General features: G+C 37.5%; 3 protein-coding genes across 4 annotated transcripts in view; 2 read left to right on the top strand and 1 right to left on the bottom strand.

The window, feature by feature from the left end:
* The first annotated feature begins 3392 nt into the window (after positions 1–3392).
* On the top strand, positions 3393–8221 carry cplx4c (complexin 4c). The gene is made up of 3 exons (XM_086270844.1): positions 3393–3749; positions 6655–6742; positions 7651–8221. Exons 1-3 carry the CDS (start codon positions 3583–3585, stop codon positions 7867–7869), a joined length of 474 nt encoding a protein of 157 aa, XP_086126970.1. The 5' UTR covers positions 3393–3582; the 3' UTR covers positions 7870–8221.
* A 139-nt stretch (positions 8222–8360) lies between these two features.
* Positions 8361–20311, top strand: LOC147308143 (retinal homeobox protein Rx2-like). Its single transcript, XM_086270843.1, has 4 exons — positions 8361–11564; positions 12073–12524; positions 15550–15806; positions 16646–20311. Exons 2-4 carry the CDS (start codon positions 12242–12244, stop codon positions 17084–17086), a joined length of 981 nt encoding a protein of 326 aa, XP_086126969.1. The 5' UTR covers positions 8361–11564; positions 12073–12241; the 3' UTR covers positions 17087–20311.
* Positions 20312–21672: 1361 nt separating this feature from the next.
* Positions 21673–22962, bottom strand: part of LOC147308142 (dynein axonemal heavy chain 8-like) — a 37170-nt gene continuing 35880 nt past the window's right edge. For both annotated transcript variants that reach the window (XM_086272893.1, XM_086272894.1), the window contains exons 91-93: positions 22676–22865; positions 22338–22459; positions 21673–22213 (exon numbers count right to left, since the gene is read on the bottom strand). In XM_086272893.1, the coding sequence (XP_086129019.1) occupies positions 21926–22213; positions 22338–22459; positions 22676–22865 (600 nt within the window). In that variant the 3' untranslated portion in view covers positions 21673–21925. The remainder of the gene's footprint in view (positions 22214–22337; positions 22460–22675; positions 22866–22962) is intronic.

Here is a 22962-nt window from a genome sequence, read left to right as displayed (position 1 = left end):
TTCTTCAATCACAACAGTATATTTGAACATACACAATAGTTTATTTTTAGCTTACAAACATCTGAGCATAAAGTGCTGACAAGGAACCCTGGTGTAAACATTAAAATGAAAGTCAGTACAATGTGCAGATTGCAGAAATATACATAAAAAAAATCAGTGGCTTTACCACACTCAGTTTTTCGACATCTGTGAACTACTAGACAGTCATTCAATTAAAAAATAATATTAAATAAATAAAACTAATAAATAAAAAATACACACATCTTACTGATCTCTGCAGTCAGTAACATTACACATAAAGTGCAAACATAATAGCAATTGTATAAACACACACACAAACACGCCTTTAAAGTTTAAAGGCGTGAAATTGGACGGTCTAGTTCTGATTAGCGTCACCGCTGTCTCGGTGGAGTTTAATAAACTCGGCCGTCTGCTTCTTGCTATCTAAAATATAACCAGACACTGGCGTAAATTCTCGACTGTCTCATACTTCTGTTTAATAAGTTTTCTGTTTGACGTTTAGTCAGCTGTGTGAAAACCAAGGAGGAACCCACCCGGGGGATTAATAAAGTTTTATTTTATCTAATCTAATAACTTTAATCTCAGCCAAACCGATTTACTCACGAACAAACAAAACACTGAAAAAAGCCCAACAATAACATTTTTAGGTTGTCTAAGTGACTTATATATTACGTTTAACCCGAGCAGCGAAACTCCGCGGTGATCTGAAAATGATGTGCAGGGAGTTGTGCCGTTCTCGGCCGCATCAGTAACCCTCGAGCTCCCGGCTAGCTGTCGAGCTGGTGGGTAGCAGACGCCTCTGAAAACGTCTAAGCACTTTTGCAAATATGGGATATCTTGATAAACCGAGCAGATATTTGATGTTTACACAACTACTTTCTCGCCTGAAAATATGTTAAAAGTTTATTTTGTGACCCAGAAAGATTAGTATGAGTAATTTTAAAACTTAGTAGCGGCCGCCATTGCTGGAAACTGGAGTTTGGCTGGGCCGCGCTATGAATTCTGGGATATGGTAGTAATTTGGACAGCCTTCGGCGCGTCGCTGTGACGTAATCGGTCTACAAATGTGGCCTCAGGAGGATGCAGCCCATGAATTGTATAATATAATCGCAGTATAATCGCAGCCTTTGCGGTTAGAAAATTGCACTTGATCATGTCGCGATATTATCGCAAATGCGATATATCGTTCAGCCCTAATTTAAACTGTAGGTTACCTGGAAAAAGTCCAGGAGTCTTGGTGAGAGTCTGAAGGATGGGATAAAGAACCTATACGTCACAATAGGCTATGGTAAAGACGACGTGGATTACCGGGGCAGAGGTCACAGTAAGCCAATTCTTGACCACTCCTCTGTCTGTATACTCGCAGCAAATAACCTGTGGTATAAAGCAGGTGAGCTGTAGTGACACAGGCTCACAGGCTAAGCTGTGGCAGGTTGTTATAGCTTGGCAGCATCTCTTTTTTGTTGTTTGAATTCACAGCAAGGACAAGTGAAGAAAGAGATCTGAAAGATGTGTTTGTGTGCATTAATGAAGCAAGGACGATTAAAACAATGGTCCTAAAGGAGTTTTCAAATTTTGTCAAAAGACCTAAGAAAGTATGACAGACAAAAGCAAAGGAGGCTAAAATAGTAAAAACAAAATTACATAATTGAATGGGACCTCAAAAGTTTTCTGTGACACTAATAATAATCTGTGAATAGACATAACAATCATCAAGCAGTAAATTAAAAGAAATCTGACGTCTTCATCAGAGAAAAAATCCCACACGAATTTCTAAAATCTCTCAAGGGATATTTTATTTAGACGTTTCCATCTCAGTATGTTCATTAAGATACACTCACAAACCACTTTATTAGGTATACCATTTCGAGATGATTTGAGTTTTGAGACATGGTGTGTTATCCTGCTGAAAGAAGCCATCAGAAGATAGGTATGCTGTTGTCATAAAGGGATGGACATGGTCAGCAACAATACTCAAGAGGCTGGTTTATTTGAACAATCAGTTGGGATCCAAAGTATCCCTCACCATTAAAAGAACACCACCACCAACAGCCTTAATAGCTGCTTGAAGGCGAAATGATTCCATTAATCCATGCTTTCATCTTCACTGTCATTTTTCCAATCTTCTTCAATTTTGGTCTGTCTATACTGTAGCCTCAGTTTCCTGTTCCCAGCTAACAGGAGTGGAACTCGGTGTTGTCCTCTGCTGCCATGGTTGTAATACGTTGGCTGCAATGAGTTAGTTGCTGTGCTTTGTATCAGTTTGAAGTATCTGCCCATTCTCCTCTGGCCTCTGACATCAACAAGGCATTTTTACACAGAGAACTGAATATTTTACAGTGTCTGTAAAGCCAAGAGAAAGTTTCTGTGCAGTTTTTCAGTTCTGGGTGTTACAGAATGTTTATGTTATGAAAGTGTGACGTCCACAACATCACTAAAATACTCCTTAGCTCTAACTAGGACAATATATGGCAGTCATGGCAGACAGGAACGCTTCAGGACACCTTTGAAGTATCATTCGCCTCTTTAATTCCTGTTTTAACATGCAGATAACCTGCAAAATCATTTTTAACCAATGCAAACTGCACTTAATGTGTGATCGATACACAAACTGATACAGACATTCTCTGCTTGTATCATACGATTTGGCAAGAGAGGAAGACAGGAAAGCTGGGGACAGTGCACAGGACAAGACACGCAGTAAATGGCCTCAGGAAAGCTTCAAACCCAGGACTGTGCATCAGCCCTGTAGCTTATGGGTTGCCTGTTAAACCCAGTGAGCTAAACCATTTTTATGTAAATGTCAGTGACAAGAAAATCTTGCTTTAAAATATGAACCATTTTTATTTCTACTTAAAGGAAATCAAGACAGCTCTGTGACTGTAGAGTCCACCTTTAAAAACAGTTAATACTGTGAAGCTCAATAGGAAAAGAATAGTATTTTCCAAGTGTATAACTCATGCTAACCCTAATATCAATTAAATAACAGTTATAAATAATAATATAGTAACAAAGAGCTGTGCAAAAGAGTTTTTAGTGTTTTAACCTCAAACTCAAATAAGTTCAGTATCATTCATGATAAATAGCTGTATCTGCTGTAGCACTGCTGAATTTAACATCCACTGTGGTAACCACTGTTTATATGAAATGTACGTGCGTACGTTTGCATGATGGAAGTTATTTATGTTTTACCTACAGTTAGTTTTTATTATTCGATCACACTAGTTCCATTGCAGTGATTAGTGCTGGTTTGGCAAGTAGATAATAGTGAACTACACCCAGAGGGTCTATCCTGCTCCATCTTGTTGACAAGATAAACACTCTCCATTGTCTGCAGGCTGGCAGTTATGAGCTAAGCTCTTTATCGGTTTTACTCCAGCTACAAGTTATTGACACGGTCTAATCATCTTGACACACATCTAGGGAAGTTTGTATACAGCTCTTGTAAACAGTATCTTGTTTTAAACATACAAAATTTAATTTTAACGTTACCCTTCTCCTCTCCACCGGCCCTTAGCTTTACGCTTTCCCTGTAGGACTGAGAAAGATTACAGCTGAAATATGGCATTCCTCATGAATCAAATGTTAGGTGACAAGTTGAAGAGTTTTACCGGAGGAGGCGGTGAAGGTAACGGTAAAGCAGGAGCAGAAGGAAAGGAAACAGCAGAGTCCAAAGGCATGTCCAGAGAGGAGTTTGAGGAGTACCAGAAGCAGATGGTGGAAGAAAAGTGAGTAAACCTTTGCAGCATTGGATGAAACACTGAAAAACAGTGCCTTAAAATAATGTTAACAACAGCTAAACTGGATAGCATGTTTACAACTATTCAGCAATATGTTTTTTGCACTGAGGTCACAAACTAGTGGTTAACATTTTTAAATGACAATCTAAGTTTGATGTAAGTGTGAATACTTGTGTGTTATTGTGTGCTTGGACTGGCCGTTTGTCCACAGCATACCCCACCGCTCATCTAATGCCAGCTGGGATTAAAATTTATGTAAATGTTTAAATGTTTAACAGTGTGTAATTTTTTTTTTAAAAAAGGGAAAGATAAAACTCATGTTAAGCGCGGGCTGTATTACTCATCGGCAGGATTAGTAATACCAGGCTATCGCGTCATGTTTGTTCCAGAGCTGCAGATAAAAGCATATAGCACCGATAAAAAGTGCCTCTCTTAATCTCAAAACCCACTCATGAATTACTATTACATTGTGGACCATAGTAGCAACATTTAGAAAGAAAGAGGTTCGTTTTCATTCCCTGTCAATACAAGCTGTATTCTACATTTCAGACATTTGTATGCTGACCAGATCCCAAAAAACTAAATGTGGAGCAAAACACTGTGTTTGTGTGGGACAGTGTGGGACAGGTTAGCATTGGTGGGAGGTGGTCTGAAGTTTTCATATGCAAAAAATACCAACACAAGAATCGCTGTAGGTTACCAAATTTGCATTTAGCATGTAAAGTCCAATGTATTTCTAAGTACAAACGGCCACTTAATTTTCTTTGTACTAGCTTCCATCATATTCACCCAAATCTGCAAAACGTGTTACTTTTTGGTGATGCCTACCTTATGGGGAGAGCATTAGACAAGCTAACTTCCACTTAAATGTAATAATCCCTGCTCTCTTTACATGCACTGGGCATAAGCCAGACTTTAGGGCTACTTTGCCCTTTAGCTGCATGATCTTAAGACTCATTTTGGAGTCAGCTTCTGCCATTATGAGAAAATACTGTCAGTCAACATTCTCAAACTGTATTGTTTTCTATAGTGTGTGGGTGTGTATGGACTCTGGAGTCTTACTTGTGTGACTACATATGTGACATCAGCGGATGTGAGACAGGCTTATAGTTTAGCTTTAGGTACGGTTTATTCCCTTGAGGCTCAAATTAGCCAGTGAAGGAGATTAAGCTCTGTGTGTAATAACACGGTTTGGTTTCAGGAAGCCACCATTAAACATGTCTGTTAAGCCAGTGCGTTTTAAAACAATAATTATTTAATCACCTTAAAATCTGAAGGGATGCTACAATGTAAGCTAATTTCAACTAAGTGAAAAAAGAAGGTCTTAGGGCAGATTGTATAACAGATTACAGTAATTTTTGATTTATTATTTACTTATTCAAGTGGAAAATGGCAGTTTAGTCTTAATCAGGCAAGTATGGTGGTCAAAAATACAGGTTACTGTTAATTTAATAAAGGTAAGTTCAGCAAGAAAAAAAAGACATTTTTGTGATTTTCTTTTTTATTATTGTTAATTTTTAAATGTTTGTTTATTTAATTATTTTTAAGTGGCAAATGATGTTTAACGGGAAAAGGAATAGTAGTTCATTTAATTAGGGTAAGTTCACCAATACTAATTTCATTTATTTTGTGGTATTTTTTTTATTGTGATTTTTTTAAAGTAGATTTTTGTCTTTATTTAAATGTTTATGAATTTTTTGAAGTTCACCAGTTTGTTTGTTTTTGTAACTTTTTTCTTTAAAGATTATTCGAGCTATATTCTACAACAGGAAGTTGATGGACAACACTGAATAATAATGTTAGTAGAAGTGATTAAAAAATTGGTCTGCATCTTTGATTTTTTTAGAATTAGTAAAAACAAAAAAACAACAAATAACCTAACTAAGCTATTCAGGATAAGCTAAAAATGTACTTTTTTGAGTTACTGTGATTCTATTTGAGGATGAACTGCATTTAAGTAGCTAAATGCTAATATCGCCTTTGTGTATAAATGGCACAGCAATGGGAGTGAATGAGGTGAAGGAGTGCAGCCCTGGCCAAAACATCAAGTAACCCCGGATTTGGGCCAACTGCTAGCTTTCCATGTAGCTAATCTTATTATTAAGCAGGGCATTACTGCAGCTACAGTTACAGAAGTGGGCTAATAGCACAAATTACGGTTCTCTGGTCCTGTTCTGCTGCATAAATGTTGGACAAGTGGTGGTTGCCAGGCGACGATATGTCATTATAATATATTAAATATATTGTTTTTTGTACATAAATTAGATTTTACGGTCATTAAATGAAAATTATATGTTCCATCATTTGTCCATGCATGCTAAAAATGGGTCCCATTAGCCTGTTGATAAGTGGCTTGGCAAATGATTTCAGGGGGCCTGAGATGTACCTCTACCCCAAGTCTGGTCCCTCAACTTCTGATCACATAGGAAGAGTTTGTGGACAAACAGACAGTCAGACAACTACATAATCCTCACAGATCCACACAAGGTCAAACACAATAGATGAAGGCAGGAAAACAAGATCTGTGCAGTGAGACTTGCTGATCAGCTTAACAAGATAATGTTTCATACGACATTCTAATTGACGCAGCTGGCAGTCCTGGCATGTCTTCTTCTGCTAACAGTATGATGCGTGTGATAACATAATGATATGAAAGGAAATATTTACTTATATTAGATATATTTTAGGGATTCTGAGCATTTTGGAAAATATGATAAATAAATAAATAAAATCATATGATCATACATTAAATGTATGGTAAAAATAAACACAATTACATTCCAGTGATTGATTTACTGTTTCTTTTTCCTTTAACTCACACTCACTATGTGGCAGGGTTGGCCTTGTAACTTGTTCCATTTACTGGCTTACATAAAGTGCATGCATTTTGCAGGATTCAGCGTGACAAGGACTTTGCAACCAAGAAGGCTGAGAGGGCAAATCTCCGAGTGGCTTTAAGAGATAAATATCGACTTCCAGATGTAAGAAACTATATCTTTAGTTGCATTAACCTTTACATATATCAGTTTATTGTGCCATTTTTCCAAGTGTATCTCATTTACCAATGTTATTTTACTTTTATTATTATTTACTATATTGATCTATTAATTATATTTATTATTTTCATCACTGTATTACTGTTACTGATTTTCATTAAATCATTTGTATTACTTCTCCGAGCATTTTATGTGTGTGCAGCACATGTCTGTACTATTGTGCTTAAATGTTCTATATAAATATGTTTACTCGAGTTGTATCAACTTAATTTTAACTTAGGTAAGTTTACTCTATGACTAGTACTGCATGATTTCTGGCACAACCCTTTTAGAATTACTTTACTTACATAATTACTTTCTTTAAATGGTAAAAATCCATTATTTTTACACATTAATGCAGTTGCTATTGAACCATACCAGTGCATTTGTATAGTTATTGTGAAACATTTCATATTTTCATCAGATTTAAGTAAATAATGTTTCCACATGAAGGTGAACACAATTTTTTCAACAGGGATTTGGGGAAAGGATACTTTTTAACACAGTTAATTATACTTATATTCAAAATAAAATGTGTATTTTACTTATTTATTGTGTAAGTACTGTAAAGTAAGTTATTTTAGAAAAAGCATGCAATTAATTGCATGTATTTGCTATTAATACTAGGAAAAAGACTTGTTTTTGGGTTACTAGCAAAGCTGACTGAGACTCATAAACTTTTGTAGATGTTACTAGTAACACCTGATTCATTAATATGATGCATTTCTGCCCAGCCATAATCATTCAGTCTCTTAAACAGCTCTAAAGTGCATTTCCATGGTAACTTATTAAATCTTTGGGTTTTAACATCATTCTGAACTTACTGCATTACAATTTTGTGACTTTTGTCACAGAGCACTCAAGACACGGCATTAGTGGAGATGGCTGGGGATGACATTGATGTGCCAGAAGAGCTTGCAAAAATGGTGGATGAGGATGAGGAGGAAGAGGAGGCCAATGACTCTTTCCTCAATAGACTTCAAAACCTGGACATGGACACACTGAAAACCAAGGCCCAGGCAACAATGTCGGAGATGAAGCAGAATGCAGAGGAGAAATGTACCCTCATGTGATAACTACTTGTCTAAAACTCAAAGTATAAAATATACAGTGCTCGCATTGTACCCAGGCCTTCACACATTACTTTTCACCTGAACTGCAATATTTGAAATTAAGTGTCTATTTCACAGATAACTGCTTTTATTTTTCAGTCTTCATACTCAGACTACAGGTTAAAGTGCTTTGTTTATGGAGCGCTTCTCTACATACAGGTGCTTCGTGAAATGATCCGGCCATCTTCACTTCACTTTTGCTACTTATACACACAGTATGACACTCAGTACGGTCATTTGTATTATATTTAATAATTTAAATATCTCTTCATCTGTCTCTGTAAAAAATTCAATAAAGATTTAAGGGTTCTTATTTCTTATGTTTGTGATATTCATTCAAAAACTGTCTTTAAAGAGGTTAAATTCCCATTAAGGTTAAAGCATTAAGTTCCTAATCTGGCTGAGTGGACGAGAGAGAAACTCTGGTTATTATGACAAACTAAAAGATTAAAAGATAAAGTACCTGAACGCCCCAAATATTGTTTTCTTTCAACTAACGTCTATCTGCATCATTTTCGCAAATACATTTATCTCGGATGAGATTTACTGCATATTTGGAACTTTATTTGACAGGAATTTGGATTTGCTTTTATCTACAGAAGACATTTTAGGTCACAGAGTATAATCTAGGATTATGGGCCATAGGATTAATCTAGGACCCATATAGCTTGTTATCTCTTCTATTAATTGACAATCATCCCATTATGTTTTTTTGTTGCTGAATACATTAAAATGTAGTTTTTAATACCTCTGTAGACATCGGAGGTATCCTTAAGAGATATTTGAAATTTGTTTTTAAATCATTTCATTTGGACAGTGACTGGTTCCAGTTTCAAGTCTTTAGACGTAAAAAGATCACATTTTGTACAGACTTTTAATAATAAGCACAAAGTGCACATTTACAACCGAACACCATGTGACAGATTAGACTTTTCTTCACATTTGAACATGAGCTGATCACATCTCCCAGCATTTAACCCTCCCTTTCCATTATGCCTGTCATCCCCCTGCTGTTCACCATCCCCCTTTCCCCCTGTAAGCTGACACAGCGCCTTTAAACATTAGCTGCTTTCTTCCTAATGGGATCTCAGGGACTTAAACTGTCATCTGATAAAACTAAGGCGCTTGATAGCTGCGCTGCACCCTCTTAACCAATTTGTACTCAATTAGGATAATGGGGAAACAAGCAAAGAGGGACAGCTTTAATATATTAATATTAATGTGATAAAATGATTATCAGTTTCCCTTGCTTATGACCTGGCTACTATTAGGAGCGTCCAGCAGGTGTCATATAAATACGATCTGTTATTAAAGTAGTCCAAACATTAAAGGACTTTACAAATGATTTATAATTTATAAGTAGATACCTGCCAAAAATGACAAAAACAGTATAAGAGTCTGAGTTATCAAACGAAACAATTCAGTATGGACTAAAATCCGACTTTACATACACACATTTTACATACATGCTTTAGTTTACTAAAACTGAGCCATAATTAATTCTACAAATATGCCTTCACAGATATCACATGTCAACATGATGACCTACTGTAACAGGGATTAACTGCAGCGATGGTGCAAGCTTTTCCGAAGATGACCTTTTATATTTGGAACCAAGTAAATAAAGTTTCTTTATACAACAGAAATTCATTCCAATTTCTTTAAATGGCAATTATTGTTTTTGTGGAGGCGTTTTACTTTCAACATGCAAATATGTGAGATTTTGCAAAATAAATGCCTGTCAGAGTCACAGCTAACATTGTTTAGGGGTGAATTCTAATTCTAATGAATTAGGAAAAATAATAACTTTAGCAGGTTTTTACTTGCTATTCGTTTTTTCCCCCCCTGACATATTGAAAGTTAGAGAAAGGTGACGCTGCACAACACCTTACAGGGTTGGCTTCCTTCATAGTAAACATATGGTGGCTACCTACTTACCAGCAAATCTCTGCCAGGGGGGCATCTTTAACTTCTTTATTTATTCACAGGCAAAAGTAATAGGCTTTTCAGTCTCTCCTTTATTGGAAAACAACTTTGACAACCCAGAAAAGGTGGTCAGCCAAAACCACTTAACCTATAGCCATTCAGCTAATAGATCGAACTGACAATGTAGCTTGGTGGCTCAAGTGAGGCCAGATGGCTTTAAACTAGCTAGATTAGCTTTAGGTTTCCATGGATTCTTAACCTTCTCACTGACTCCTAGAAGATGGTTTATTCCCTGCTGCTCCTTTATTGTGTGCCAAAGGGCTAATAATAAAAAAACCAAAAAACCCCCAAATAGGATCAACATTTACTACCCAGCAGATTGCTGGACTTATGCAGTTACATTAACTGTTATTAATTATGCAAACATGTAAAATTGAAAACTTCGCGAAAACTATCTATCTAAAAAAAAACACTTTACGTCAGAATTGACAGCAAGACTCTCAGTAAACCTCTTTGAAGGCAATTTGTATTTTTTAAAAGAAAAGTTCTGGATTTTGTTTGGCATGCCAAGAACGCCTAAATATATCTTAAGGTAGGTGGGGTGAGGTCAGTGGAAATCTCCAGTCAAGTCTTTAGGCTAATTAAGGATGGGGTTGATCTCTGCAACACCTACTGTAGCATCTACGGCTTTGGCTGTGCCAGCTGCCACGGGTGAATCTTGCAGGCTGCAGAATGAAATACCCAGTGCCACCAATCCAAATCCACTGTGTACTATCAGAAGCAGATCAGCAAGATTATGTGTCGATTATGTGTTGATTTGAGAAATGCAAACATGGTACTGAAGAAAACCTTTTAGCTAAAAAAGTTAAAGGAGTGAAATGGATTATGTTGAAAAATTGACTGCTCAAGCATGAATTACTTAATTATTTGTCAAGTGGGGTGCGACCCCTTACTTAGATCACTATTTTTTGCCTTTTTGGCTTTAAAAAAAAAAAAAAAGTATCATTAGACAGTGAAAAGTTATTGCAATGATTATAGTATACATGTATATTTGAACCCAATATACCAGTGTGTATTCCACTTTGAAAAATGTAATGTGATTAAATCCATTTTAATTTATCAAACCTGGTAAAATGAGTAGTGTGAGGATTAAAATCTTTCACTTGCTTGAATGAAACATTATTTTACGTGTTTACAGTGTGCAGCCATTTAAGTGAAGTCTATCTGTGTGTCTTTCCTCTCTTATATTGTCTATAATGAAGGGATTAGTAGGGGGGAAAACTCTCAGTACAAGCCATTATCTTTCAGACAATAGATTTTTTGAAAGAAAGTTTTGTTGAGCCTTCATTAGCAATGGCCTCCCTCTGTGGTCTGAATGCAGGACACATTTGGAGCAATTACTTGACCAGAAAACAACTGTCAGTCATTCTTAAAGGGGAAGGATTCCAATTAATAAACCTCTTAAACTCTTTGATTTTACTAGCATTCAACCTCCAGCTTTGGTGTCTTGTGCGGTTAAGGAGGAGTTTTGTTGGGGGAGACATGTTGCTTGTTCTTTCTGCACAGAACTTCAGCAGTAGGTCATTTGCTCAGTTGTTTGCAGGGGATTTCAAGGACTTAACAGGGAGTAACAAATGCCTACGGTAGATATTGTTAGAGTCAGTTGTCTACTTACGGACTGCAGAGACGTCATGTGCGCAGCCTAGCCTGTGGAAGGAGAACGAAGGAAGGTAAGATTACTTTATGTACTTTCTCGCTATGCATTCGCTCAAATATGTTGATAAACACTTTCTATAAAGCTGATTTATATTTAGGCATGAGATGAGTTAAATTCACTCTTTTGTGCCCTGAAGGCAATCACAAAATGTATCCAGCTAAATTCTTAACCATGCTGATTGCCTTCCTATTTGACAAACTTGAATCGCATTACAATAGAAATGGGAATCAGTGTAAACTCAGGATCAGCTCAATTTAAAAAAAAAAAAGAAGAAAATTTTACTCACTCAAATTGTTTAATTATGTAAAATAGTTTTTACTAATTCATAATTCTTCCAACTTTTACCAGAAGCTAATATTCCCAATAGGGACTCCTACTCTCATTTTAAACTAAAGGATCACGATGAGCAAACTGGGGCTCCCGTAAAGTCCATCAAGACTAATAACAAACCGTTAAATTACCTTCAAGTGCAGAACTTTACATTTTTGTCTTTTTTTTCTTTCCTTTTATTTCTTTTGCAGACAGATATGTGAATTGGCTTTGCTCTTGTGGAAACGGCCTGCACACTCCACAAAATTCTGCTCTGCTGCTCTATGTGAAGCAGAACAACAGGTGCGCTGCCTCGTCTCACTTGGTAGCCTTTTGCTTTTCTCTGACAAGGAAAAAGAGACAGTGTCTCCGAAGGTTCGAATGCATTTGTCAATGGATACCCTGGGAATAGTGGATGATAGTTGCCTAGACAACTATGACATGGCAAAAGGTGCTGGGTCAAGTGCCGGAGGCAGGGTTCACAGTATCGATGTCATACTGGGATTCACTAAAGACCAGGACCCTTTACTCCATTCAGCAGAAAGTGATGAAAGCCAGAAAGCAAATGAAGCAAACCCTCAGGATCCTGAAAAGATGGTCCCATCGGACCACTACGCTCACCTACCAGACCTCGGAGACAGCTCCCAAAATTCTTCCTACCATGGTGAGTCTTTTAATAAAAGGCATAAAAACCAGGAAGTTTTTTCCTCTCAGTTTAAATCATTGAGGGGATTTTCTTGTTAACCGACTAAAGAGTGGAATTAAACCTGTACTAAGGTTGTTAAGATCTTGTACATCCAGTTTAAACATAGTACACACATTTCTGTATCAGTGCTCAGGCGCTTTAAGCCATCATGTTAATTGAGTTGCTTTTCTGAAACAACTTGTTTAAATACACTAGTTTTGCACCTCATGCAAAGCTATTTAACAATAAGATGCAATTAGTTCTGGCAAGTGGTAAAGTAACTGACAAACTTACTGTACTGTAATATTTAAGTTTGTGTACATGCTAAGGACAAAAAATAAGCATTACTCCAAACTTTACAGCCCATCAAATTCAAAAGTTAGCCCAAGTGTTTAAATAACTTCAAGCACCCAAATTAAACTGCTCACTACTGAGTTTCATCAGCAAAAATTATACATAGATGAATAGATGGTGTGGTTTAATTTTATCTATATCTTTTGACTAACGCTCTTTTATACAAAATGAAGATGTGAAATACATTTAGTGTCTTTTACATAATTTTACTTTACTTTCACTTCGGCACTTAAACAAGAAAGAAAGCTATCTTACTCTCTTCATACTTGTTAGCTGCAGGTGTAGCTACTAACACAAAAACTGATTACATATTATTATGTTTTACTTGTAAAGTAACTGGTACATCTCACTGGAAAGCAGACCATCCAGTTTGCCATATTTCTTCCTTTACCTTCTGAGGATGAAAGTAGTGCCTGTCGATACAAGCAAGGCAGGTGGGACCAGTTTGAAATTAACTAAAATTGAGTGTAATAAGTATTTAAGAATAAAGTTAATTGTCCTGCATATATCATAACCAGAATTACAAAGCGCTGTAGAACAACTAGATAGAAAAACAATTAAAAACACAGTTTATGTGTATGAATAAACAGTTTACACAGACAGGAAAAATAATAAATACAACTAAAACAAAAAGACTAATATAAAACAAAGGATAAGCCCCAAAATATATTGTATTTTCTTCACTTGTATAACACTTTTTAGAACACATCGATGCAAACCAACCAATTCTAAAATTGAAAAACAATTAAGTTTAACTGGATGTTTTAACCTCTTAAGCCCCAAGCCTAACTGATCTCCTGCCTTTTGGGGCTTAAGAGGTTAAAACTTGAGATGTACATGGCTCAGATCTCCAAGAATAAGAATTATTATCGTTATAGAGCACATCGTTCATCGTGGTTTTAGCACAGAAAAGAGCTTGATGTCATTTATCGGGACCAAAGATAAAGATTTAATTAGTTGTATCTGACAGTGACTTGACTGAAGAGGATTTGTGTCTCCCTGGTCTTTCCCAGGAGACAGAGCTGTTTATTTCATTAGCAGCGAGCTGAATGACAACAAAGGAAACGGTTAATATGTAGTATGGTTCCACTGGCTTTTATTGAGGGTTCCTTTATGACAACTCATTAGCTTAAAAAAACCTATGCGCTTTTATTGAGCTTACATGCTATATGCTACAGATATGTCATGCTACATTGCTATATGTTTTTAATTTTTGGGAAAACGACAAATTTCTTCTGCCTTGCACACTTTAAAGAGTTAAAACTGTGTGTGATTATAGACACCTCCATATTTACAGTGGCCATGCTTCAGTGTGACTGTTTGCTGGACAACAATACATATTTCATACACATTTTGTGGACAAGGGTTGAATTCTGGACTGTAAAAGATGACACACACAAAAATCCTGTATATGAAGGATGAAATAAAGCATGGTCGAATATACATTTCTGTGCAACTGCTATTTTATTACATATCTTTATCGTGAGTCTTTATCCCTGCAAGTTAAAAATATAATTCCAAAGCCAAACAGTAGTTCTGCACCAGCTTTGAAACTTGTACCTCAAAACTGTGTTTTAATATTTAATGTAGGGTTTACTATAATGTGCATTAAACACGAGTCCCTTTAAATAAGTTTTAAAGTTCGGCAGTTTAGGTTGATTTGACTGGACGCGACTTTAGAGAGGCAAGGCTGAGATGGTTTGGACATGTGCAGAGGAGTGATAGTGGATATACTATATATAAGGTTGTAGAGAATGAAGCTCCCAGGCAGGAGGAAAAGAGGACGACCACAGAGAAGATTCATTTATGCAGAGAAGGAGTAGGTGAAAATTGTGACAACAGAGGATGCTAGGGACAGGGTGAGGTGGAGGTGGAGGATCCCTAAAGGGAGCAGCCAAAAGAAGAAGAAAAGCAAGTTGGTTTGTTAAATTAAACATAAAAAAAGAAAACAACCTACATTGAAAGATTTGGAAGACTGTTCTTTGATTTGTATAAAAGCAGTCACTTTCTCCTCACGTGCACTTTTAGAACAAAGATACTTTTTATCCATGACCATATTGCGTGGAACGATTTGCTATGACTAATGAGCTTTGGTACATCACTCACATGACTCCCTTGCTCTACATCCATTTCTTAGAAAGCACAATCGGCACTACAACTGTTTACCTGGCTCGTGCAGAAGCCAGTTGTCAGGGACTTGCAGGTTTAACTGGTAGCATCTGTCACTATGGGATTACTGCAGGGAGGAATTCAGTGAAAGACATGATGTCATTTAGACCTAGCCCTAACCCACCCTAAGGTTCATAAGCCTTTAAAGGGCTTTGAAAAGAGTTTTCAATCATTGATTTGTTTTAACATGGAAGCTAATAAAAGATTTCACTTTCTTAGTTGGTGGTAGAATAATGCATAAAACATTTCCCCCAAAGTATTCACTTCTTATTAGAAAAATCTTACATATATCAGGTTTTCTCGGTTTCTGATGACTGAAATAACAAAGGGCAATTAGACCATTTATTATTGTTTGCCATAAAGTGGAAATATATAACAAATGTTGGACATTTAAGTAGTGTGCAATTTAAGCCGAAACATCAAAGCACTTTAAAACCTTAGTTTCACTGCTCGGTTGTGTCCTTTTGTTGTTGTTTTTTAGAATCTGACATTTTCTCTGGTGACAAATGTGAGGGAGAGATGAGCAACTTGCAAAAGGAGGCAGATGATGCTGAGGGATCACCAGAGACCACTAACGATGAAGAGCACGCTAAAAAGAAACACAGAAGAAACCGCACCACTTTCACCACCTATCAGCTTCATGAGCTGGAGCGAGCCTTTGAGAAATCTCACTATCCAGATGTCTACAGCCGTGAAGAGCTGGCAATGAAAGTCAACTTGCCTGAGGTTCGAGTTCAGGTAAAGGCAATGTATATGAAGATATAAGCACATGTCATCCAGATATTCTCACAACCTAAATAACACCACATGGACTGATGGATAGTGTTTACCAATCTTCCAACAGAAATCCATGAAAGAAATGAATATTTACCAACCGTTTGTGTTTGATGAAGGGTTAGAAAAAATCAAAAAAGTAATATGGAACCTGAGTGGGATGGTGTTGATATGGAAGATTATTTGTTCACCTTTTAACAAACATGCTTTTTCTTGGAGGATTCATTATTCAAAGCTAATGATCCGATGACCATATTGCCTGAAACTCTTTGGCATGATTAATGGGCTTTGGTACACCTGACTCCATTTCTTGGAAAGTCGAATCACTGTTTACCTGGCTCGTGCAGAACTCAGTTAAAGTCTCTGTTTAGATTAGAGAAGGCACAGACTTACAGGTTTAACTGGAAGCATCTGTTACTATGGGATTACTGCAAGGGAAAATTCAGTGAAAGGCATGATGTCATTTGCAAAAGGTGCAGCTATTGGTAGTAAAAAAATTTTTTATTTCATTCAGAATCAATTTTAAGGATTTACTTAGTTTTTTCACCATGCAATCATATGGCATTTAACTGTTAATGCCCTTTATGTTCACTATTGCCCAGAAAGCAATTGTCCACTTTTAGGTCAAATACTGTGCACACAGACACAGAAAAAAATATTGCACCAACTTGTGTTATTACTAGAAAATAGTACATTTGCAGCCTCCATAGTCTCCAAGATATATTTTATTAATATTTTAGTTCTTGCTAATGTAATTCAAGGCTTCCTTGTCCATGCATTTCATATCATTTTGTTCGGTTCAGGTGTGGTTCCAAAATCGAAGGGCAAAGTGGAGACGTCAAGAAAAGATGGACACCACAACCATGAAGCTCCAGGATTCCTCCATGCTATCCTTCAACCGTCCACCGATGACTCCAAACGTGGGGCCAGTAGCCAATCCAATGCCGCTAGATCCCTGGCTGACCTCACCTATTTCCAGTGCCACACCCATGCATACCATTCCAGGTTTCATGGGTTCACCTCAGAGCCTGCAACCCACCTATCCAAGTCAAAGCTTCCTTAACGCCCCGCCAACGATGGTCCAGTGTATGCAGCCACATATGGGGCCACCTCCTTATCAGTGTCCTCCCAGCTTCAATGACAAATACCCAACGGAGGATGACAGGAGTTCAAGCATTGCAGCACTCAGGATGAAGGCCAAAGAGCACATTCAGTCAATGGATAAAACCTGGCAGCACATGTGATGTGAAGCAGACAGATTTGATTTAGCTGGTTCTCTATCACATCAAGACTATCTCTCCACTCTGTTACATATTCCATATGTAGGGGAAATGATTCCCCTTTGTCAGGGTGTGCGGATACTTCTTTAAGACACTCCGGCTTGCCCAGTCAGGCCCCACAGCTTGACTATAAAACAGCTGTGGAGATGTGAACGGAATGTGTCTCCGAGCCTAAAGGCTGGAGATATAGTCTCTCACTCAGAGATCCGAGGTTACAATGTAACCACATGTTCCGTTAATGTTTACAAACTCCCTTTAAAGCATTTGACTCGTGTTCCAGTGACGCGGACACGTGATACCAAAGAATTTTTTTAAAATCTATTTTATGTCTAACAAACGTCTAACCATTTAAAAAAATCACTTTAAAATGTTTACCCTTGTTTTAACCCTACAAATACAATTAAATCCCTGCCAGGTTCTTGAACAGACTCTTGTTTAACTTTTGTAATCATTCATTTTGTAAACCTTTAGTGAATCTCTATTGAACTGAGATGAGAGATGACACATAGAGTCATGTTGGCAGAAGTAGCAATGTTTTTGTATTGTACTACAACTTGATGAAAAATTCATACTTGAGATTTTATAATTGAGTTGTGTTCTGACTGTTTTGTGGTGGTAAGATATTTTACAACACACACACTGTCACCGTTTATGGATGCATTATGTACAGGTATTAATGATATATGTTATTTCGATATAAGATTTCAGAGCTCCTATGAAGTAACTATGACCAATTAGTTGCCTGTTAAAGGGCCCCAGAGCTCCTCTGTTTTATTGTAAATTTAATTAGTTTGATGTTTTTCTTTCATTTGCTGCAAAGAAAGTGAAAATGTGCATTCAAAGCCAGTTTTCCACTAATATCAATTTTATTTAGTCTTTATAGGGAATATGAGTGTTAATGGGCTTTTGAAGAGCACCGAGTTCTGATGGGGGGAGGTTATCGTAAGTCATGGAGCGTAATCTATCTTGGAGGCTAATCTAAACAGACATGCACACCTCTTAACACCTAATTACTGCTTTTAAAGCGATTAACCCTGGATTCTCAGCCATAGACAAAGTGCCCTCAAATGGCCCTGAAAACTCTTTTTCGAGCTCTGGTTTACATGGCCCCTGCTCTAAAACTGTGACAATTATAATATTAATTAATTGATACAGAAAATATATTTTTTTAATAATGGAGGGTCTTAGAAAAATGCATACACTATCGGTCTTAGAGCCACAAATCGACCACACCCAAAAAAGTGCTATAAAAAATTTATATATTAATATTTTATTCCACTTTAAATTAGCCAATCTTTTAGACCTACTTCTCCTTGAAATATTCATGTCAAGTTTTAATTACATTTCGCGGATTTTAACCCTTTATATCCCGGTTTCGTCACATGAGCGCACTGCTTTTTTTGCCCCAAAAAACTTGAATATTTTCCAAAAAAAACATTTGAGGTAATATTCAATTGTTATTATAATTAGGCCTTTAGATGGACTAAAGATTGGCACCAACAGTCATTTCGATCGCCTTTTATTTTTTTTCCAGGAGCGCATTTCATAAAATGCACACTATCGACCACGCCCAAAAAGTGCTATAAAAAATTTATATATTAATATTTTATTCCACTTTAAATTAGCCAATCTTTTAGACCTACTTCTCCTTGAAATATTCATGTCAAGTTTTAATTACATTTCGCGGATTTTAACCCTTTATATCCCGGTTTCGTCACATGAGCGCACTGCTTTTTTTGCCCCAAAAACATAAAACATAAAACATAAAATATTTTCCAAAAAAAACATTTGAAGTAATATTTTATTGTTATTATAATTAGGCCTTTAGATGGACAAAAGATTGGCACCAACATTAATTTCGATCCGTTTTTAATTTTTTTTGCAAAAGCCGAAAATGTCCCCAGGCGGCGCTGCTGCTCCTGCTCCCCCGGGGAGGAGTGCCTCTGCCGCGGGTGTGTTTCGCGCAGCGCCGGAGCATATGGTTCGGTTCCCGTGTCTGCAGCACACACTTCCGCTACCACGTGAAAACAAATACGTCATTTCCTGTTGATTAAAAAAAATTAATGCACCCTCAAACGATCCTAAGGTCATAAAATGGTCTGGAACGAGCAGCGGGCCAAGCTGCTGCTGTACGCGGGAAATTAGTCTGCCTTTTCCGGGTATCTGTCTCGAGCAGGCCGCTGGAGAAGGTGTGTATGTTCCAGCAGGCGTCACATGTGGAGCAAGGGCGCCACCCGGTGGACAAATAAAAAAATTACAACTCTAAGGCCAGTACTGCAAGCGGAAGCGGAAACATAACCGATCACGATCGATTTGACCGTAATTTTTTTGCCGTGAAAAATAGCGTTTATAATGGGTTTCAATGGGGCACAAATCGACCACTAGGACCAATAGTGTAAGTTTATCGCTAGCTTAGCCACTGAAGCTAATTTCCGGAAGTCATACTGAAATTTTAACAGTAAATGTGACCGAACTTTTTTTTGCAGACTTTCGCTATATTCCATTCAACACTGTGCAAATGGCATGTAATCGAAATTTGAAAATAGCCACAAATCGACCCAAGACTCTCCAGGGGTTTTTAATCATGATTTCATCTTCATGTTGATCCATTTTGTCTGCTCATTATTTGAATGTTGACTAAATATTCACTTAGGTCAGGTGGAGTTGGAATTAAAAGATTAATGGGTGGTGGAAGTCTCTCTTATCTCTTGGAATTAGAAGAGTTGAATGTAACTGTTGGACCACAAATAAACAATCTTTTACTGAGACATGTATGCATTAAGTCAATGCTGAAGGGTACTGGAAAAATGTTCCCTCTCAATTTTCCTTCTGCTTCTTATGGAATTTGCAAGGACTTCTAAATATGCTTAATTCTATATGTCAAAAGTACTGTATTAGCAATACATGTATAAGGGTAATACTAATAAGTAAGGTTATGAGGGAAGTATTCACAAATATTGTCTGTATATCCCATCCTTGAGAAACGGCACCATCAACAGTCAGTTTTACAGGCTTTGCTGCTCTTAGTGATCACCCTGATCATAAAACCAAAGAGAAAAAGAAGATTTCACAAACGTTTGAAGATGTTTGTTTTCTGTTTTCAATTATATTTCGAACCCCTTTATGTTTTTAGGCACGTGACTTTTATTTTCCAAATGCAAGACCCAGAATAAAGTTACAGAGCACAACTGTTGATTGTGGACCTTGTTTTTCTCTCCACGCATCCATTAGCCACCAACATGACTTTGTACTGTTAATGAGTGCTGGTGTACAATAGGCCATGTAAGATGTGACCGAGAGAGCTGGCCTGACGGAGGCCTGTTGTGCTCGTGCAGGCCTGTGGAACCTTGCCAGGCTGTTAGGCAGATGAAGCTCCACTCCATCAGGCCCAACCGGGGGTGTCAGGGGCCCTGCCTGCCAGGACGCTAAGGCCACAAGGGCTCAAGCTGTATTGAGCCCTTGTGGCCAGTAGCCTAGGTGGCTTAATTGCCCCGTTTATTTTGGGACCAATGATTGTATAAAGGGCTATTATGCATCCAAGTACTCTGCAACAATGCCTTTTAAACCTTTATTTAATCTGGATGAAAACTCTTGAGATTAAGAACCTCTTTGGCAAGAATGTCCTGGGCCTTCTGAAGAAATCTCACGCAAGCACACCAACAACATGCAGTCCACACAGCAGCGCCCTGCATGGGCTCAAACTTACACTTGCTCCACACTGATATGTCTTGTCTGATAGACACCATGAACTCCACAACCATTATTTTTAGGATATTTGCCATCAGAGATTGTCTGATTTTAGAAAAGCCTCTTATTAGAGGTGTTCAGGCTCAGTATAAGGAGTCAAAATTCTCTCTCTGCTTTGGTTTGCAGTTAGAGTGCAAATAAACGAATACCATTTACATGCCTTAGTAGTTAAGCACAATAAAGCAGTAGAATGACTTCAGATGAAAACTGTCTATGCTATATTTAGCCTTAACCAATTCTCACCACACCTTTGTCAGAAAGACTTAAAGCAGCAAATCCCAGAATATGTCCAAGACACACTCAGAAACAGCAATTCATTACACAAATTATTGTGTTATTTTGCTTGGCCAAGCATGACCTTCTCCGAGTCTCAGGCTCTAGTTAACAAGCTGGCTAGCGGGACGTGGTCCACGGTGGAAATAATGAGAGTAAGGAGCGGAAATAATTGGGTTTGATTAAGAACGTTTTTTAAAGGGACACCCTTTTCCTCTGCAGATCCCTTAGAGGATGAGGGGGCTTGAACACTGGCGCCAGTTGTTTGTCTTTGCTCCTGTCTTCACTTTGAAAATAAGTTTCTCAAACAGTGCTCCCTGCTTTGTCTCACAGACCTGCATGGCTGTATTTACAGTTTTCAGAATGATATTTTTCTTCTGAATAACCATTTTTAATAATGACAAAGAAAAATGAAATAACACTTCACCCTTTATCGAAATAAACGTTTTAAAGTCAAAAGTAATCACTAGTTTTTTTCTTATTTTAATTCTCTAATCGTATATATAAAAAAAAACGCATAGGAGACAAAAACATGACCAAAGTTTTGATTATTTATTTCATTTCAGAGATCAGTTTATTAAGTAAACATGTGGTTTAAGTCACCCACACTAACTACCCAGCTCAGAACACAAACATAAAATTGAAAAAGATGAAATTATTTTACACCACTAGGAGGAACTGTCAAGACTCCATCTATGTTAAAAGAGTATGCTTTTCTGAAGGAAATGTAATTATTTCTGTTTTTATCACTTTTACACGTTAGTAAAGATAAGCAACTGTTTTTTATTTGATGTCACAGAGCAGGGCAACCCCACGCAGGATCCAGTGGTCTGGTGACTGGACTGTAGGCAACATCACTGCTGTGATGTAGTTCAGGTCTGTGCGCTTTGGCTTCTTGTAGATGGGGCACACATAAAGCTCAGGATGCGGAGGGGCAGTGGAGTTGACAGCGAACATGTGAATGACAGGCAAGGGTGTAAACAACACTTTGGGTGAGGACTCGATGAGACGGGTGTTCTTTCTGTCCCAGCCAGCACCATCAACGTACAAACCATAGACATAAACTCCCTCCTATTGAAGAAAGGCAGTCAATGACAGGATAGTCCATTATTTTATTCTCTCTTTAATAAAAAAAAATCTGTTAGTCAATTGCCTGTTATTCACAATTTTCAGAAAATACTGCATTTTAACTCACTGTTGGTGAGGCTGTGATCTCCTCCTTTGTGTGCTTGAGTACTTTGTTGTTGAGTGTGACCGTGTCCAGAGCCCAGCCTTTGTTCGCTCTGGTTACTTCTTGCCTCATGGCTGTCAGAAATCCTGCAAACATCCAAATAAAGACAGGATTAGCATCAGTGTGAAGGATTTTATTCCCAGTTGACGGTAACATTTTTAGGTTTTCAACCGACTGACAGCTGGTTTTATTTATCTTCATTTAGCTTCAAAGTACAGTGTTAGGGATCGATATCAGCAGTCCTGCTTGTTTTCTCATTGGCTGTATATGATACCAGTAAAATGCTCAAAGGTTCAACTAACCCTGTGGGTTGAAGAAGCCTGTCATCCAAAATGTTTTTGGTCTTCCTTCAAACACCCAACTGTGGAACTGTTTGTTTCTCTCCAGGAGCTCAGTGAACCAAAAGCCTAGCGTGGAAGACTCCCAGGAGATTTTCCTCCACAGGTTTGGCACACGGGCATCAAAAATATTGTCGAGGGCATCACGCAGGTTCTAGGAGTGAAGTACAGACTTTAAAACTTCATGAGTGCAATTAATCGTATAGTTTAATCACTATGTGTAAAAAAAGAAATAAACCATTTCTGAAGTT

Source organism: Aulonocara sp. 'chitande type north' Nkhata Bay, linkage group LG18 (assembly GCF_057382095.1).
Source record: "Aulonocara sp. 'chitande type north' Nkhata Bay isolate Kocher_YH1m ecotype deep benthic linkage group LG18, A_spYH_male_GT1.1, whole genome shotgun sequence".
Lineage (NCBI taxonomy): Eukaryota > Metazoa > Chordata > Actinopteri > Cichliformes > Cichlidae > Aulonocara > Aulonocara sp. 'chitande type north' Nkhata Bay.
The sequence above is the reverse complement of the archived record's forward strand: the minus strand, read 5'-3'. Positions and strand labels throughout refer to the sequence as shown.